Source organism: Poromitra crassiceps, assembly GCF_964638095.1.
Source record: "Poromitra crassiceps genome assembly, chromosome: 9".
NCBI classification, from domain to species: domain Eukaryota; kingdom Metazoa; phylum Chordata; class Actinopteri; order Beryciformes; family Melamphaidae; genus Poromitra; species Poromitra crassiceps.
In genome coordinates, this window is record NC_139630.1 from 53,818,991 (window position 1) to 53,840,025 (window position 21,035).

The 21,035-nt window shown below is 45.8% G+C and overlaps 1 protein-coding gene across 1 annotated transcript in view; it reads right to left on the minus strand.

Annotated features, from left to right (window-relative positions):
- LOC310782399 (AT-rich interactive domain-containing protein 1B-like) overlaps positions 1-21,035 on the minus strand; it is a gene marked incomplete at its 5' end in the record, with an annotated part of 55,244 nt that overhangs the window by 33,460 nt on the left and 749 nt on the right. Inside the window, 3 exon segments of the mRNA XM_083643063.1 lie at positions 4,051-4,149; positions 6,135-6,281; positions 10,328-10,519. Of these exon segments, the coding sequence (XP_083499189.1) occupies positions 4,051-4,149; positions 6,135-6,281; positions 10,328-10,519 (438 nt within the window).

Here is a 21,035-nt window from a genome sequence, read left to right on the forward strand (position 1 = left end):
CTCCTTAAGAAGCTTCTTAACTCTTAAGAAGCTTCTTTGTTGGGAAACTCAGCCATTGTCTGTACACCTCTTCATAGGTCTATCTTTGGGAACAATTGCTCGAGTGACATCACTGATGACATCATCACTGATCACTACATCATTGCTTCTTCTTCTAATGGCTTTCCGGCAGACTGGATGCCTTGCGGCACATTGCTGCCTCTCACAGAAATTAAATATTACACAAGTTCCAGACTCGGGGGTCCGCCCCTTCCTCAATGCTCCTCCCTCCGGCCGCCTCGCTCTTTTCGACCGCCGTGTTCCGGGACCTCTCGGCCCTCGTGCCAGGCAGCGCGCCGACCTCCCTCCTGTCTCTGACATCATCAGTGGGTATGACATCATCAGTCACCACTGGCCCACTTGATGATTATGGGCCAAATCAGCAGGACTTCTCATTGTTTTCTTAGCTTTTTTTTTGCTTACATGTTTGAAATAAATACACATAACATTTATATTACAAGATTGCTGGTTTTTATGCCTTCTGTTTTTAACCTAAAAAAATGATTTTAGGTTTGTGCATAAACAGAAAATAAAGTTTATTTCAAGTATAAGTAGTGGTTGAGGTCGCATAGCTACACTCAAGAAGACTGAGGAAAAGGAGAGGAAAGAGGAAAAAGAAGAGGAGAGGGGGGGGGCAGTGTGCTGAAATCTCCCATCAGCCCCCGGGCCTCTGGCCAGCCAATGGCAGTGCAGGAAACCATCCTCCCCCCCAGGCTCCGCCCCTTGCCAACAGCTCAGCCAATCCGCTGTGGGCCTGCCTGCATCACCACCCTCCCACCCTGCAACTCACTCTTTATAATTAGAATACACACCAGGGGCGAGGAGAGAGAGAGAGAGAGTGTGTGTGTGTGTGTGTGTGTGTGTGTGTGTGTGTGTGTGTGTGTGTGTATGTGTGTCTGTACACAGCAGAAAAACGAGAGGGGAGACTGGCAAGCAACATTTAATCACTAAGTTTGACTATCCACGTTTAAAATGACAGATATATCTGTATATTATATAGCAACAAAAGATATATAAGATAACAATTTTGACTAGTCAGAATTTTCATTCAAGATATCTATAACGTCACTCTTCCTAGTCAAAAAGAACATTTCAGATATCCACGACATTCTTCCTAGGACAATTTACGTCACTTTTGCCATTCATATCCGCAGATGTCTGCAACTGAATTATTATGACTAGTATAAAGAATATGGACGTAGCCACGTGTGGCCTCACGTTTTGAAGCCTAGAGTTTGGCATTTTGACCGTCACCATCTTGGATGAGAAGAGCCGCAGCGCCGGCTGCTATTGGTCATTGATTGGCAAGCTGCGCAATCACTGGACAGGCGACCTGCCAATCACACCCACCAAACATGCTTTATCATCTATTTGACTCTAAAGGTGACCATCATTTACCAAATGAACATCATGCTGTATTGAAGAAGATTGAGTGATTGAGACATCAACTCATTTGGAAAGTGTTTACTGAGGTCATAAATCAAGTGAGTGATCATTTTCCCATTTACTTCTATACAATCGGACTTCTTTTCAGCGCCTTGAGATCATTCTTGTTATGATTTGGCGCTATATAAATATAAAATTGATTGATTGATTGATTGATTGATTGCAGCCATAGGGGCCGTGTTAGTCTGACTCACTGGAAGCAGGCTATAGCAGGCTGGTAGGTATAAGCTCTGTCATTGGTGCAGACGATTTCAGTCAGAGTGAAAGGAAATCTCTTTCCACTCCCTAAAAGTGTCTCAAAATTCCTTAGCCACTGTGAAACAACAATGCTAGCTAGCAGGCTAGCAACCTACACACTGAAAATGGCAAGTTTTGAAGGAGATTTGTATGTACAAATTTGGCATGCATGGTCGGTGGACATGCCCTAACAAAGTTGTCATTTGGTTTAACAATCAGGTATAAAATGGCAGAGGGACTCTACCAAGTTTGGTATTGATAGCCCAACGATCACCGACGCAGTATCGATTTGAATTTGTGCTAAGCTAACCGCCAACACCAAAAATCACACATTAACGGCATCTGCTCATACTGTAAACGGTATCGTATTCACTCCTGATCGCTTGTGGACGTCGTCTCTCGCATCGGTCCTGAGTGATTTTCTGAGGCGGTCGTTGAACCAGGCGGTCGCTGTACTGTGAATACCTGTCAAGGCTGGTTGCAGCTTTTATTATTATTATTATTATTATTATTATTATTATTATTATTAATAATTATGATTAATTAATTATTTATTGTTGTTGTTGTTGTTATATTTATTTATATAGTGAGGAGAGGTGATGAGAGGCAGATGGCGAAAATAAGCCAAACTTGTTTCTTTCTCACCCTGTGCTCACTGTGAGAAAAGAATAGCTAGAAAATGTATTATTACATTGCCATATCATAATAATAAATTACATTATTATTTATGACATAATGGACTCTGAAATTTGAGTCGTGTGACTGCAGCTTTCTGCTGCCCCCCCCCCCCCCCCCCCCCTTTGCCGTTTCCCTCCGCCTGTTGCCATGGAAACACCATCAGCACCCTGACTTCAAAGGCAGCCTCCAGAGAGAGAGAGAGAGAGAGAGAGAGAGAGAGAGGAGGGTGAGAGAGATTGAACAGCAAGGGAAAGAGAGGGAAAGAGAGAGGAAGAGGTGGACAGAGACGAAGAGAGTAAGATGGATAGAGAAAAACAGAAGAAGACAGGAGGAGAAAGAGGTTAAGAGAGGTAAGAAGGGAAAGATGGAGGGAGAGGAGGAGCCCTACGATACGGGAGAATAACGACAACGTGTGCAAATGGCGACAAGTGCGGCTGCAGCAACAGCAGTCTGCTGCGACTTGTCAGAAGAGAGTCGTGTATGGAAATACTTTGCATTTGAGGCGGATGGTTTTAGTAATAGATTATTAATAGATTAGGGATTAGTAATAGATTAGCCGAAAACAGTTTGCAAACGGTGCCACCAAACTTTTCAGACAAAAGTAATCCACATGTTGTGTCAGGAACATGAATATATCAGTTCCATGTTATTCATTACATTGTGTTCTGCTGTAGTAATCATGAGACCAACAACAAAACTAATGATCCTGAATATAGCTGAATGGCTTGGTTTGTAAACCTCTTTGTAGGATTTTAAGAAACGTCTAGGGGGAAATGAACTGAGAATTCACTTCCTCAGGTCCCATGGGGCAATCTCGCGTTGGAGACAGCGGCTCAAAGCTGCTGAAACACACACACACACAGGCAGGTACCCTCAGGAAGTTCCTCAGCAGGTTCCTCGGGACAGGAGGCTCCTCAGGAGGTGTATGGCGGCCTGATCCCAGAAGTCCACTATGACTCCTGGGATCTTGATATTTATTCTAAATGACATTTATTTGATAACGGCCATTTGGTTTCATTAAGCTCCTTCCTGCCATTAGCCTACAGCTGACAGACAGTCTAACACGAGTGTCAATGTTAACTGAGTACCGCAGTTATGAGTCGGAAGTAGCAAATTGCCGCCATGTTGGTTCGTAAGGGGAAAAGGCTATGGGGTTTTAGAATGTGGATTTGGGTTAAATGCATGAAATAAGAGGTCTGTAGTTTATGGGAGTGGAAATTGTGTTCAGCAAGATAATCCTCCCAAACGAGGAGCACTTGTATGGCTTTTGAAATGTAAATGTGTGGGTTTTTTAACGCGATTTTCAGAAAACGCTTCAAAAGTCATAAAAGTGACTTCGTTGTACAAGTTGCAATGACAATAAAGGTATTCTATTCTATTCTAAGTGCTCCTCGTTTGTAAAGATCCTGCTGAACACAAATTTCCACTCCCATGAACTCAAAAACGAGACATCGTGTGGCAGAAAGGGAAAGGTCAATTGCGATCTAAGCAACACATGGCGCCGCCGCTGGCTGGCTCTATTCAATACTGTGGGAATTCTGGGAAATATTGCGATATTGGCAGAACATGGCAACAGTCTATATTATTATATATATGGGCCCAACCACGCCTGGTATCAGGAATGAAGAAGGTGGCTGTGTTGAGACTCACAGGCAGGCTGGAGGGCCTCTCCTGTTGGCTCTGGCTCAGCTCCTCGTGGTTTGGTTTTCCAGGTGTCATAGCAGACTGGCCCCGCCCCCCATACGCCTCCTGAGGAAGAGGGGAGAAGATGAAGAGAAGAGGACAAGAGAAAGACAGAATTAATAGTCATAGTGCGGAAATATTCCCACCTCCTTTTTTCAATGGCGTTGGTTCCAGAAATTAATTTGTCTTTTCATCATAAACATGTCAGAAAACTCCAATATAAAGTAAACAATGTTAAGCCTTTAACCAAACCAAACAGCTGCTATGTGAGTCATGAGCTTACAGCAGTAGATCAGTAGATTCTGAAAATATCTACATAAAATATATGAAACACAAATGTAAAATCCAAGGGTAACAAGTTTTTTTTCTTCTGCGGTGTTTTATGGCAGTTGGCATCCTTTATGTTGCATTACTGCCTCCTTCTGGATTTATCCATCCACTGTTTCCCTACATTCTGTAAAACCCAATAGGCTACATGCACAACTTTTTTACTTCCTGAAATTAGTACAGCTTCTTTATTTCCTGTCCTACACTATTGGATGAACTGATTAATCAGGTGTGCCTGATCATTGTTGTGACTGCAGCACACCTGACATTAATCACTTCATCCAATAGTGATGACAGGAAATAAAGAAGCTGTACTAATTTCAGGAAGTAGTGGAGTTGTGCATGTAGCCCATTGGTTCCTCCGTGAATGGGCACTTCTTCTGTGGTGTTTTATGGCAGTTGGCATCCTTTATGTTGCATTAGCGCCACCATCTGGATTTATCCATTCACTGTTTCCCTACATTCTGTCCCCTTCTCCCCAATAAGCGTCCCTGCACGTGCAAAACCAGTCGCTCGATTGATGTCACTATGTGAGTAATTGTGATGTCACCAGTCATGTGATGACACTTTTTTTTATCCTCATAAAGCAACTTTATTTCTCCTTTACCAGCATATCATTTTGGTACATTAACTCATTCCCCACCAGGGTTTCTGACCTTTTTCTGTGATTTTCCAGGACCCACAGAATATTTTCTTCTATGACTATGTAAACACTGAATATCCCAAAAGACAGAACAAAGCCTCTACTTTCCGTGCTTATGAAGGCAGTTTAGCCAAACCTCTGCAGTTGGGAGAGACAGCTGTTGCTTTCTTTCTTCCTCCCTCGTGCTTGTCAATGCGCCTGGTGATGCTAGACTACTTCCTGGTGATGCTAGGCTACTTCCTGGTGATGCTAGGCTACTTCCTGGTGATGCTAGGCTACTACTTCCTGGTGATGCTAGACTACTTCCTGGTTATGCTAGGCTACTACTTCCTGGTGATGCTAGGCTACTTCCTGGTGATGCTAGGCTACTTCCTGGTTCCTACTTCCTAGGCTACTTGGCGAGAGAATGCGATACACTGGCTCAATCACATTGATCAGGATCTCAAAGCCGTTGCCGTCCTCAACAATACATATCTGGGCAGCATATCCGTCTGGACGAGGTTGCAGATGGCCTGGGTGATCCTGTCTGCTCGCTTTAATCCGTTGCTCACTGTTGTTATTTTCTCCCCGTCCCGAACGTAACAGCACGCATCCTTTCACTGCAACTCTGCATCGATGGAGGTAATGTTGATTGTTACTTTAAAAAGAACCAGCGGCAGTTAAACTGTATCACTGATGGATATAATCCGCAGTGTGTGTGTGTGTGTGTGTGTGTGTCAAATCAAAATTCCACATGATCGATCGACATGATTCCTTAATGATCAATTATCGATTTTCGATTATTGATACCCATCCCTAGTGTATGTCCCACCACAGTGTAACACCGGTAACACAGACTACCGCGGCAAGCCTATACCATTATGCCAAAATAACTATTACAGCACAATTGCCAAATATATCCTGAAATATCCAAATATATCCTGAAATATCCAAATATATCCACTGATCCTGGAGTGAACCTGGGTCTCAGAATTAAATCTTCCCCTCCCCAACATCATACCACAAAATAAATCTCCAGGAGACACTCAGGGAGACATGATCTCTTCGAATGCCCACAGCATTGTGGGAGTCGTAGTCCTACCTGCTGGGGGAGGGGGCGTGGCTGCATGTAGGGCGGCTGGCTGGGTGCTGCAGGCTGCTGCTGTGACGGGCTGAGGTACGGAGGCTGACCCGGCTGGCTATATCCACCCACCACCGCCTGCTGCTGGGCGTACTGCTGTGACCCCATCTGACCACAGGGAGGCGTATGAAGGTTAGGCATGGGACAAGAGATCACAATTCAATATATTGTGATATAGAACTGTGGCAATCCATCGGTTGTGTCAGGAAGATGAATGGTGATATCAGCTCCACGTTATTCTGTTGTAGTCGTCACTAATGATACTCTTGATGTCATCATGTCACAATGTCTTGTTATTCTGTTGTAGTCGTCACTAATGATACCACAATGTCTTGTTATTCTGCTGCCCTCTGCTGCCCACTGCAGAGGAAAGGTAGGCTATAAAATAGGCTACAATTTCTCTCCTCTGGATCAATATGTTTTGAATGCATTTATTCCTCTAGTATTCTTCTCAGAGATCGACTTTGCAGCGGGAAATATAGCCTTTTGTTCGGCACGTCATTCTGGGCAAGCTTGAGATAGAGGCTGTTGGATCATCCTACCTGTCTGTCACTCTGCCGTGCAGAGGGGGAGAGAAAAAAGGCAGCGCTGCGGGGGGAAATTATGCAATTCTGTCCAAACTTATTCTACGGTAATCTCATCATGACATCCAGGGATAGGCTATGTGTTGCTAGCCGATGTGTTTAGAAGCTTATTCTCATGTTGTAGTCTTGATAGTGTAGTGTATTAATGCCTGCTATATCTAAACTGCCGTGAGAGTTTGAGGAGCACTACTTATCGAGACAGAGACGGGGATGGAAGTGGGCAGAGAGGGAGGGGCGGAGCTCAGAGCACTTTGGTCGCTGCTGGAACCTCATTTGACGCTCGGAAATCGAAACGGCTTCGGAGTACGAGCGTCAAGGCAGTTTGATGCGTGTCAGAACGCTCTTGGTGCTCTTGGTGTTCGGCCGTTTAAAACAATGGGTGGGCTTCCAAACGCTGGGATCTGACGCTCCCTGTGCGTGTGAGTTTTTAGAATAGAACTGGACCTCCGCTAGACTTTTTTTTTCTGACAGCCAATGTGGCGGGTAACGTTCCAGAATTCCGGCCATATAGAATATCTACCGGCCAAAAAAAACTAAAACAAAAAACTGTAAAAAAAAAAAAAGAAGTTTAAATTAAATTAAATTAAAATGAAAAACATTCCATGTTTTTAATTTATGGGCCATTAAAATAAAGGCTTTTTAATTCAATAACAGTCCTTCCTCAGTGTGATTTTTCCATTGGAGTGCTTGGCCTTCCCTCCTGCTTTGCAGTTTGTGTTCCCAATTTCCAAGCGCACCCAAAACCTCTTTTTGGACCTCCTTTCTACTAGAGCTACCAGTCCTTATTCTCTTCTTCAAGAATATTTAATTGGTCGGCATTCAACAGGCATGCATGTCCTTCTCGGTAAGGACGCTTTCGTTATTGAAACATAACATGCATGTCCTTCTCGGTAAGGACGCTTTCGTTATTGAAACACAACATGCATGTCCTTCTCAGTAAGGACGCTTTCGTTATTGAAACACAACATGCATGTCCTTCTCAGTAAGGACGCTTTCGTTATTGAAACACAACATGCATGTCCTTCTCAGTAAGGACGCTTTCGTTATTGAAACACAACATGCATGTCCTTCTCAGTAAGGACGCTTTCGTTATTGAAACACAACATGCATGTCCTTCTCTGTAAGGAAGCTTTCGTTATTGAAACACAACATGCATGTCCTTCTCAGTAAGGACGCTTTCGTTATTGAAACACAACATGCATGTCCTTCTCAGTAAGGACGCTTTCGTTATTGAAACACAACATGCATGTCCTTCTCAGTAAGGACGCTTTCGTTATTGAAACACAACATGCATGTCCTTCTCAGTAAGGACGCTTTCGTTATTGAAACACAACATGCATGTCCTTCTCAGTAAGGACGCTTTCGTTATTGAAACACAACATGCATGTCCTTCTCAGTAAGGACGCTTTCGTTATTGAAACACAACATGCATGTCCTTCTCGGTAAGGACGCTTTCGTTATTGAAACACAACATGCATGTCCTTCTCGGTAAGGACGCTTTCGTTATTGAAACACAACATGCATGTCCTTCTCGGTAAGGACGCTTTCGTTATTGAAACACAACATGCATGTCCTTCTCAGTAAGGACGCTTTCGTTATTAGAACACAACATGCATGTCCTTCTCAGTAAGGATGCTTTCGTTATTGAAACACAACATGCATGTCCTTCTCAGTAAGGACGCTTTCGTTATTGAAACACAACATGCATGTCCTTCTCAGTAAGGACGCTTTCGTTATTGAAACACAACATGCATGTCCTTCTCAGTAAGGACGCTTTCGTTATTGAAACACAACATGCATGTCCTTCTCAGTAAGGACGCTTTCGTTATTGAAACACAACATGCATGTCCTTCTCAGTAAGGACGCTTTCGTTATTGAAACACAACATGCATGTCCTTCTCAGTAAGGACGCTTTCGTTATTGAAACACAACATGCATGTCCTTCTCAGTAAGGACGCTTTCGTTATTGAAACACAACATGCATGTCCTTCTCGGTAAGGACGCTTTCGTTATTGAAACACAACATGCATGTCCTTCTCGGTAAGGACGCTTTCGTTATTGAAACACAACATGCATGTCCTTCTCGGTAAGGACGCTTTCGTTATTGAAACACAACATGCATGTCCTTCTCGGTAAGGACGCTTTCGTTATTGAAACACAACATGCATGTCCTTCTCGGTAAGGACGCTTTCGTTATTGAAACACAACATGCATGTCCTTCTCGGTAAGGACGCTTTCGTTATTGAAACACAACATGCATGTCCTTCTCGGTAAGGACGCTTTCGTTATTGAAACACAACATGCATGTCCTTCTCGGTAAGGACGCTTTCGTTATTGAAACACAACATGCATGTCCTTCTCGGTAAGGACGCTTTCGTTATTGAAACACAACATGCATGTCCTTCTCGGTAAGGACGCTTTCGTTATTGAAACACAACATGCATGTCCTTCTCGGTAAGGACGCTTTCGTTATTGAAACACAACATGCATGCTCCCATCCCATGGTCAGTGCCTTTTAGATTTACTAAATTTAGTCAATCTGCATTCACGGTTAAGGCGGGCATGCTGTGGAACACCCTGCCAGCAGTAATTAAGGGCTGTAGTACCCTCAGAGGTTTTAAATCCTCCATTAAGAAGTGGCAGAGAAAGGGTCAGTCCTGCGGCCACCTATAGTCATTGGTGTGGCCTCATATACTGTTTCTTTCTGTGCTATGTCATTTATTTTTTACCATTTGCCAATGTGTGATTTTAGTGGATTGCTATCTACCTCTATGTGTTTTTACTGTTATGCGCATGGTATATGTTGTACCATCCTCGATGGTACAACATATACCATGTTGTACAACCATCCTAATTGTTTAGACATTAGGATTTTCCTTTAATTGCTGTATTTGATATGTACTGTGTGTGCCCAGGGACTACATATGCAAATTAGCTTTTAGCTATCTCTGGTGCAATATGTTTATTGTGTACTGTCCCTGCTTCAATAAACAATAAAGATAAAGATAAAGATCTATCTGTGTTCGCAGACACTTAATGAGCCAATATCTCCTGGACATTGCCTTGATGAAAAAGCAATGCAGCTAAAGGTAATAACTGTCAGGACAGTTCCCCTTGTATTTAGCACTGTTGCAATTGGATTGATCAAAGCAGTAGGTAATCAGCTTGACTCAGCTTGATTCTGCACTCTCCTACTTCTGGCTTGGCCAGATGTTCCTACAGACACAATTGGCCGTGTCTGCGGGTGGGAAGCCGGTGGTGTACGAGTCCTGCTCGCTACACTAGCTCCTCCTCTAGTTGGTCGGGGGCGCCTGTTTGGTGGGGAGGGGAACTCGGGGGAATAGCATGATCCTCTCACGTGCTACGTCCTGCCGGTGAAACTCCTCATTGTCAGGTGAAAAGGCAGGTGACTGCACATGTATCGGAGGAAGCATGTGCTAGTCTACAACTCTCGATCAGATCGGCAGAGGGGGTGGAGCAATGACCAGGACAGCAGGGCGAATTGGCCATGTACAAATTGGGGAGAAAAAGAAAAAAAGAAAAAAAAAATACCCTGGACGGGAAGCCTACCTGCTGCTGAGGGTACTGCATGCCCCCCATGCCCATCTGCCCCCTCCCATGCATTCCCAACGGATAGCGATGGGAGGAGGAGGAAGGGTAGGGCTGGCTGGGGTACGGCGCCCCCTGTTGCTGGGAGTAAGGGTTGTTACTCATGCCGTAGAGCTGGGAGCGTTTCACCGCCATTGGGTCCATGGGCGCCATCTGGAGGAGAGAGGAGAGACCATCACTCATGAGTGTATGCCTGACACCGATTCCTAACTGGATGCGATGTGAATGAGCGAGCGAACATCAGATAGTTCCAGGCTGTGCTAACCTGCTCTGTGCGTCGACTCTGCAAAGCTTCGCGCGCGACTCCACCTCCAACTAGGCATGGGTCGATTTCCGGTTTTACCGGTTCGGTTCAGTGTACGAGCCCAAACCGGTTTGATCACGTGCGAACCGAAAAAACCTAAAAAAAAAAAAAAAAAAATGTTTTTGGCCAGTCCATTCTGATTGCACTATTGTTCGTATTAGCCTCTTCTCAAGTTGCACTAGTATGCAAAAGTCTTATTTTGTTTATTATGTTGATGTTTGAAGAAAAGTTAAGCTGAATAGTTATGAGAAATAAATACAGGGTGTGTTTGTTACACAGGTGTCCTGCTTCTTTTTATTCAGTATCATTGCTGGTTGACAATACCAGCTTAGAGGTGTATTATCGCTATCAGGTGGACTGAAGTTGCACTACATACAGTTATGGGCCACACTCGGGAGCCCTGATTAAAAAAAAATATATATATATATTAAAAAAATATATATATATAATTACAAAAAAAATCGGTATACCGGTTCGATCCGGTTTAGACGGCAATATCGAACCGGTTTTAAAATTTTCAAACCAACCCAGCCCTACCTCCAACATAGGGGAATTTTTTGACAAGAGCGGCATGCCGCTTCCGGGTATTGTCATTGGACAATTGGACAATTGGAATATTGGACATCGGACAATAAACACATTCTTTTCTTCGCTGCATCGGCATGTTTCTTCTGAACAGATTTGGTTGTTCCACTTGTTCAGACAAAAGATTTAAAGGTCCCATTCCGTGCAAAAGCTGTTTTTACTTGTAAATGCATATATACTGCTGTCAGCCCTCCCTGTAATGAGTGGTCACACGCTCAGAACTGCCACAGTTGGATTTGTCCCTATACAGCTCTCTCAAGCAGTCTCCTCCAAGCCACACCCCCAAACGCGTCGTTTGCCCAGAGGGGAATCTGGGGGAATTTCGACGTCACTAGCTTCCTCCTGCATACTGCGCGGGTCCCTCTCACACAAGCTACCTGCACCATTTAGTCTATAGCCACAAAATTAACACTTCTAGCTGGAGCGACGCCAACTGTACGTGATCCAGCAACTGCAGAGGTGCATTCGGTAAGTCTAGGCATTTTGAGATGTCCTCTTTAGCGTAGTACCGTTAAGTTAACGATAACTCGCAACCTAGCGTGCTGGTCCACAGACGCTAATCTGATTGGCCGCTGGGAGCCTGGGGCGGGCTCTCCCTCAGCGGCCAATGGGAACTGTTAGTTCTGAATATATTATAGAAACAGGCCATTCTTGGGAAGCGACCAGATGAGGAAGTGAGAACTCCGTCACAACAAACGGGGTTGCTATATTTTCGACAGATTAATCCAGAATCATGTTTTATGGACCAGAGACACACGTTTTTAAGAGGTTACAGCTGCACGAATTGGGACCTTTAAAGGTCCCATCTTGTGTCAAATAAGATGTCCTTGATTCTTTGATTATTAACCCATTGATACCTGATGCAGCATTTGTGTGTGTATCCACGGTCTTAAAGGGATACACACACAAATGAGGGATATACACGCAAATGCTGCATCAGGTATCAATGGGTTAAAGACTTGGGCGTGTGATAGAAACATCATGGAAGTCCCAGATAAAGCCACACCAGCCATGTAAAGATGAAGTGCCTCCAAACGAGCCGTTTTGAATTCTGTGATTTTGTGACATCACAAAGTAACACTCATTTCATTTGCCCGCCTCGACAACTGTGGAAGACCAAACCTTGTTGTCTGTAGCTTGAGTGGACAAATTTACACAAAACAATCCAAGTTAGTTACGTTAATTTATCCTTTATTTATCCCCATGGGGAAATCCATCCTCTACTAGGAACCTTCCTAGAACTAGGAGCAGTGGGCAGCCGCAGTGCAGCGCCCGGGGACCAACTCCAGGAGTATTAACCCTAACATACATGTCTTTTGATGGTGGGAGGAAACCGGAGCACCCGGAGAAAACCCACACGAACACTGGGAGAACATGCAAACTCCACAAAGAAAGGACCTGGGAGGGACCGGGGTTCGAACCCGGGACCTTCTTGCTGTGAGGCAACAGTGCTAACCACTGAGCACTGAGTCCCAATCAACTGCACCAAAGATGGATCTACAGTATCCCAACAGATCTTATCATCTTATCTTATCTTATCCTATCAAAACAGTGCATAGTTAATGAGGGGAGAGACAGAGTACATATAGAAGTCCCACAGACTCTGGATTTGAAATTTTTAGGGGTGGGAATCGCAGAGTAACTCAGGATACGATACTATCGCAATACTTGGTTCTCGATAACGATGGTATCACGATACAGCGGTTCTGTGATAATCGATACATTGCAAGACATTTAATCTGCGATACATCACGATATCTGTGTAACTGAAGAGGAAAAAATACAGATGAAAAGGCAAACGGCAGGAATTATGTATTTATTCACAGAATTGAGATGAAACACTATACATTAGGGCTGTGGCGATTCACTTATCTCCCGATTCGATACTATCACGATTCTTGGGTGCCGATTCGATTTATATTGCGATTCTTAAGTATTGCGATTCTACGATTATTGCGATTCGATATTACGATTTATTGCGATTTTTGTTTATTTTTTTCTTTTCTTTTTTCAGTTTGTTTGCTTTTTTACACTAGATTAGAACATGGGAAAAGTTGAATCATACACTAGAGACTGTATATTATATATCATGAGTAGGGCTGGGCGATATAGTTAAAAACAGGGGCGGACTGGGATCATAATTCAGGCCGGGCATTAGATACCAAGCAGGCCAGGCCGATATGGGCCAACGCGCGTGAAATTTGGGCCGTTTGAAGCCAGATTTGGGCCGTTTGAAGTCCAATTTTACAATGAGATGCACCCACTTTAACCCTGAAGTGTAATTATTACTTCAGACTAACTAATAAAGTAATAAAACCACTAGTAAACCAGTAGGCGGCGCCTGGCCTGCTGTTCAGTGAGTGGCCTGACTGCAAGCACCCAAAAAAAAAAAAAAAAAAAAAAAAAAATTTAAATTTGCGATTATCGATTCTGGAATAAAAGATCGATCCAAAAAATCGTGACATTAAAAATCGCGATACTTAGGTGAATCGATTTTTTCCCCCACCCCTACTATACATACATATATACATACATACATACATACATACGATTTCTTCCTGCAAGCCTTAGGATTTGGAATCTAGTCTCTCTCTGTTGGTTTGATAGTCCATCCATAATTACCATGTAGTGGAGGAAATCCCTGATCTGAATCACCACCAAACACTAAATGTTCCTTCTTGACAGACAGACAGACAGACAGACAGACAGAGAGGCAGGCAGACAGACAGGCAGACAGACAGACAGACATACAGACAGACAGACAGAGAGGCAGACAGACAGACAGACAGACAGACAGAGAGGCAGACAGACAGACAGACAGACAGACAGACAGACAGACAGAGAGGCAGACAGACAGACAGACAGACAGACAGACAGACAGAGAGACAGAGAGACAGACAGAGAGACAGACAGACAGACAGACAGACAGGCAGACAGAGAGACAGACAGACAGACAGAGAGACAGACAGACAGACAGACAGACAGACAGACAGACAGACAAAGCAACAGGATGATGACATAACCTGCATGGTGGAGGTAACACACACAGAAATGAAAGCACCAGTCCTAAACTAAACAGCCTTTAAAAAGGATTTTCCTCTCCTTATTTGTATTACTAGTTGGGGAACTGTTAGGCAGCTGATTATCAGCCAGATTAAAAGATGTACATTTGACCATAACATATCCGTGAGGCTTCTTTCTACCTGTGCTGCAAAACAAACACAGCTGCACACCCAGCAGAGTGAGACATGAGAATATCCCTGCAGCCTCTCCACAAGCCGTATTGTGAGCGAAGCTGAGGGCATTTACCAATCCACAGGACCAGTATGTAACTCTAGTCTCTCCACTGAGCCTGGCTTAAACCAGGCTGAGGGTGACAACATAGACCTGGCCTGGATGTTAGATGACAACAGGTTGGGGGCGGAAATCCATCTGCAGACTGGCCATAATAACACATGGCATCTCCTTTTTAACACGGCTAAATTCAAATGTTTTAACATTAAGCACACTGACCTGTCTGATCATTTTGACCTCAAATGACCCATCAGTGATTTCATCTGAATTCAAAACAAGTGATTTTAGCAGACCTATGAGTATGAACCAGGGGGAAAAGAGCTGGTTTTCTAGATGTCAGGGTACGATAAGGATGTAAGGGACATATTTCTCCTTGTACTCTGATGATTCTAATTCTACGCATTCATATGGAAGGCTTAGCTGATGGAGACTGTGATATATGGGCCAGTTAGTTTGACTTTTTTTTTTTTGTTTGTTTTTTGTTTTTTACTAAATGTAGTTATTATGAATTTGTTGTAGCAAAATCTATGTATAAATGTATTTATTGTGACAACAACTTTTTATTACAGTATCTTGATTTGATCTTATCTTGCACCCCAGCAGTTTATTATTTATGGCTTACATCTAACTTGCAATACCTTTTTATTATCTTGTTTTTATCTTATCTTGTTTTTATCTTGTTCTCTATTGCTGCTGCTCACTAAGAGTTAACTTATCAAATGTAATTTTGTTGTATGCCTACAAAGACAAATAAAGTGTCTCTTATTGTACTGTCCATGGTCCTCCACCCTCTGGCAGTGAGTGAGTGCTCTTCTTCCTCTTCTGAAAATTGCAGCAGTTTACATGCAACTAGACACATTACTGCCCTCCACAGGACGGCACAAACTCCATCTTTCTCAGACTTGTTTAGACCTGTATAACTCTGTTATACAGGCCGTCCGGCATGTGTAGGAATATATATCTATTTGTTAAATTCTTGCAATACATGGTCATTGTTTGTTTCCTTGGTCCTGATCTTTGCTGACTATTCTGACTGCTCTTCTTCGTCGTCTTGTTTTAATGTTAGTTGACATTTGACAAACTGGTTAGGCCCTTTACCGCCACCTAGTGGTCGGAGGGTATGCTGGCTGTCTGGGGGAAAATGAAATTTCGAATCAATTATAATGCACTTATATTTCAGTCTGTGGGATGAAATGGTGGCCCATACATTGCGGTTATGTTTTATATCATTTTTTTTAATTAATAATCACCGTAACTTTAAATCCAACAGAGCCTAAGAGGTCAGCTTTGACAAGAGCGGCAAAGGGCAAATGGAAATTTGCCTTCATGCAATTTAATTTGGTGAGGTAGATCACTTTCACTTTGATTCAAGATGTCTGTCCTGAGGAGACTGATGTTAGGATGAGAACAACACATTCACACTGGAATGATTTAAAATTCTTACACCATAAAGCCTACACCACAAGCCCCTCATAAACAATTGTCATCAAGGGAGTCCAGTCTGGATGGATGTAATGGATGACATTACACATTACAATAGTTCCGATTACAACTGACACATTTCTGCCAAATAAACCCCTATAGACAGTTTTAACTTGACAACAATAACAACCGTCACAACCCACCTGAATATCCGGTTTACTTCCTGTATACATAGCTGAGCGCAGGCTGATATTCGGCTCATATTAAATGTTAACGTTAGGCCGTGTCTCCGACAGACACATTAACAAGGAAGGCTATTTCGGTCTTTATGTCTTGTAGTAGTTAGTAGTAGTTGTTGTTGTTGTTGTTGTTGTTGTTGATGATGATAGTTGCCATAACAACCACCCCTGTCGGAAAAAGGTGCACACTCTGGGTAGAAAGCGTTGTTGTCCCGGAGGCGATATTTTTTCCGGATGATGGCGAAGGCTATGCGAAGGCATAACCCGCCCCTCTCTGCCTCTGATTGGCCTAGCGTCAAACTTCCATCCAAACACATTCGCTTGGCTATCCTGCATTACATCTCTGTTACAGTCTGTGGTCAGACCGTCAGACTCAGTGGGTCAGACTCAGACATACAGCAGTTACGCTTGCTAGCCTGCATGAAAGACGCACTGGCATGAAAGACGCCAGTGTGTTTATGTTTTTAATATAGTCATATCTATGGTTTATAACGCTGCCACTAATCAGAGGCAGAGAGGGCCAGGGGTGGGTTATGCCTTCGCCATCATCCGAAAAAAATATCGCTTCCGGTAAGCTAGCTAGCTAGCTAATGTTAGCTGCTGGTTGGTTGGCTAACTAGCGAATGTTACCCGTTAGCTAACGTTAACACGTTAACTAGACAAACACAGACATGCAGAGCTCCAAAAACAGAGCAATTCGTGATTTTGTTACTGTAGTTTCTGCAGAGTAACGTCCATGTACCTTTATGGATTGCACGGGGTTGGTGTTGCAAAGGGATCTGACGGATAGTGCAGTAACAGCAGCTATGATAGCACAGCCAGTCGGGGGGAGGAAGTCCATATATGGTCCATCCGGTCATGGGGCACAGGACATTACGTCATCACAGGATAACAGCCAATCGGCTGGCTCAGATCTGTTCAAATCTGAGCCAGCCCATCGCGTTGTCCTGGCTGTTTGGGACGTGTATAAAAGGCAACCGCTGACCGGGGTGGGTGGGGGGAACCAGAGGAGAGGGGGAGAGAAGAGGAGTGGAGAGGGGAGAGGAGGAGGGGAGGGGGGGAGAGAAGAGGAGTGGAGAGGGGAGAGGAGGAGGGGAGGGGGGGAGAGAAGAGGAGAGGGGGAGAAGAGGAGGGGAGGGGGGAGAAGAGAGGAGGGGAGAAGAGGAGAGGAGGGGAGGGGAGAAGAGGAGAGGAGGGGGGAGGGGGGGAGGAGACGGATAGTGCAGTAACAGTCAGCAGCCATGATAGCACAGCCAGTCGGGGGGAGGAAGTCCATATATGGTCCATCCGGTCATGGGGCACAGGACATTACGTCATCACAGGATAACAGCCAATCGGCTGGCTCAGATCTGTTCAAATCTGAGCCAGCCAATCGCGTTGTCCTGGCTGTTTGGGACGTGTATAAAAGGCAACCGCTGACCGGGGTGGGTGGGGGGAACCAGAGGAGAGGGGGAGAGAAGAGGAGTGGAGAGGGGAGAGGAGGAGGGGAGGGGGAGAGAGAAGAGGAGACGAGAGTGGGGAGGAGGAGGGGAGGGGGGGAGAGAAGAGGAGAGGAGAGGGGGAGGATGGGAGAGGAGGGGGGGAGAAGAGGAGGGGAGGGGGGAGGGGAGGGGGGGAGAAGAGAGGAGGGGAGAAGAGGAGAGGAGGGGAGAAGAGGAGGGGAGGAGGGGAGAAGAGGAGAGGAGGGGAGAGGAGGGGGGAGGAGACGGATAGTCCAGCAACAGTCAGCAGCCATGATAGCACAGCCAGTCGGGGGGAGGAAGTCCATATATGGTCCATCCGGTCATGGGGCACAGGACATTACATCATCACAGGATAACAGCCAATCGGCTGGCTCAGATCTGTTCAAATCTGAGCCAGCCAATCGCGTTGTCCTGGCTGTTTGGGACGTGTATAAAAGGCAACCGCTGACCGGGGTGGGTGGGGGGAACCAGAGGAGAGGGGGAGAGAAGAGGAGTGGAGAGGGGAGAAGAGGAGGGGAGGGGGGGAAGAGAGGAGGGGAGAAGAGGAGAGGAGGGGGGAGGAGACGGATAGTGCAGCAACAGTCAGCAGCCTTGATAGCACAGCCAGTCGGGGGGAGGAAGTCCATATATGGTCCATCCGGTCATGGGGCACAGGACATTACGTCATCACAGGACAGGATAACAGCCAATCGGCTGGCTCAGATCTGTTCAAATCTGAGCCAGCCAATCGCGTTGTCCTGGCTGTTTGGGACGTGTATAAAAGGCAACCGCTGACCGGGGTGGGTGGGGGGAACCAGAGGAGAGGGGGAGAGAAGAGGAGTGGAGAGGGGAGAGGAGGAGGGGAGAGAAGAGGAGAGGAGAGGGGGAGGATGGGAGAGGAGGGGGGGAGAAGAGAGGAGGGGAGAAGAGGAGAGGAGGGGCGAGGAGGGGGGAGGAGACGGATAGTGCAGCAACAGTCAGCAGCCATGATAGCACAGCCAGTCGGGGGGAGGAAGTCCATATATGGTCCATCCGGTCATGGGGCACAGGACATTACATCATCACAGGATAACAGCCAATCGGCTGGCTCAGATCTGTTCAAATCTGAGCCAGCCAATCGCGTTGTCCTGGCTGTTTGGGACGTGTATAAAAGGCAACCGCTGACCGGGGTGGGTGGGGGGAACCAGAGGAGAGGGGGAGAGAAGAGGAGGGGAGGGGGGGAGAAGAGAGGAGGGGAGAAGAGGAGAGGAGGGGAGAGGAGAGGGGGAGGGGGGGAGGAGGGGAGGGGGGGAGAAGAGAGGAGGGGAGAGGGGGAGAGGAGGGGAGAAGAGGAGAGGAGGGGAGAGGGGGAGAGGAGACGGATAGTGCAGCAACAGCCAGGGGAGGGGGAGAGAAGAGGAGGGGAGGGGGGGAGAAGAGAGGAGGGGAGAAGAGGAGAGGAGGGGAGAGGAGAGGGGGAGGGGGGGAGGAGAGGAGGGGAGGGGGGGAGAAGAGAGGAGGGGAGAGGGGGAGAGGAGGGGAGAAGAGGAGAGGAGGGGAGAGGGGGAGAGGAGGGGGGAGGAGACGGATAGTGCAGCAACAGTCAGCAGCCATGATAGCACAGCCAGTCGGGGGGAGGAAGTCCATATATGGTCCATCCGGTCATGGGGCACAGGACATTACGTCATCACAGGATAACAGCCAATCGGCTGGCTCAGATCTGTTCAAATCTGAGCCAGCCAATCGCGTTGTCCTGGCTGTTTGGGACGTGTATAAAAGGCAACCGCTGACCGGGGTGCGTGGGGGGAACCAGAGGAGAGGGGGAGAGAAGAGGAGTGGAGAGGGGAGAGGAGGAGGGGAGGGGGGGAGAGAAGAGGAGAGGAGAGGGGGAGGATGGGAGAGGAGGGGGGGAGAAGAGGAGGGGAGGGGGGGAGAAGAGGGGGGAGGAGACGGACAGCGCAGCAACAGTCAGCAGCCATGATAGCACAGCCAGTCGGGGGGAGGAAGTCCATATATGGTCCATCCGGTCAAGGGGCACAGGACATTACGTCATCACATGATAACAGCCAATCGGCTGGCTCAGATCTGTCCATGGTCACTATGGACAAAAATGTTTGCTAAATGACTTAATGTAACTACTGTAGAAATATTGCACGCTCATTCCTAGTGCCGTGCTCCCGCACCGTTCTGAGCATACCCCCTCCACCTTATTATGGTAGTGAGATGTAATGTAATGTAATGATGCGTTAGCATTAGCCTCTTGAAACCACCAATATTACACAGTGACTCTGGCCGACAGTAACAGCTATGGGGCCATGCTTTTTATTATTATTAATTATTGTTGTTGTTACTTATTTTAATTTTTTTTGCATTGTTGACGGTTACATGCACCTTAGACCACTGGTCCACCGGACGTCCCATCGAGAATGTATAATGAACAGTGGTGCACTGGAAGATGGGCAGGACTGACCAGAGCCAGCATGCAGCCAGGCAGGCAGGCAGAGAGAGGCCTCAGCCCCCTGTGGTCTGCTTTGTTCCAGTGTTATGCCGGTGGTGATAAGCACATGGCTAATCTGCATGCATGAAGGTCAGGGCAGGCTCTGTGTTTGTGGTGGAGATGGGGCCATAATGGGCTCCCTGCCAGCTGGGTTCAGGCCAGATCAGCGGCTTAAAAGCAGCACTACACAGGGCGAAGCACCAACACACAGCGCTGATCAAACACGGGGGGCTATTAGCATGACAGAGAGGCTAGCAAGAGCTTCAGAAACAACTAAACAAGCAGTGACACCACCTTAGCTACTTCAAAGTGAGAACGAGCATTGTGAAGAAGCGATTAATACCAGATGTCAGAGCTGAACAGAGCTGTCAAAGAACGGCAGGGAGTACAGTACTATGTCAACTCCTGCTGCTACCATCTCTCCGCGTCTTTAAATGAGCTAATTTAATCATCGCATCGCCTTACCTTGCTATACACCCATAAACTTTATGGTTATACCGTACTGCACAGCTGTAAGCAAGCTGCTGTCATACAGCCTGTTCAGGCCTGGACTAACGTTAGCTTGCTAATGATAGCTTAGCATAGCAAGCTAAAAAAAAAAAAAGGATGGACAAGTCACCTTGGACACAGAATCGAAACACTAACTTTAGCTAGCTGTTAAACTTAACGCTATATGTATGGCCAATAGTTATTGTTGTCTATGTGGTCAACTCATTCTACGTGAAATTTGTAAAATAGTTACAATTGCCCAAATTTGTGTATCGACGTAAATGACGTTTCTGCAGTGGAACTAAAAATATAGCTATATTAGCTAGCAAGCCAGCTAACGTAGCCTGGCTAGGTTAGCGTAGTAGAAGCATTCTGTGGTCATGTTAGCTAGTTAGCTAGCAGGTTAGCCTTCTCTAAT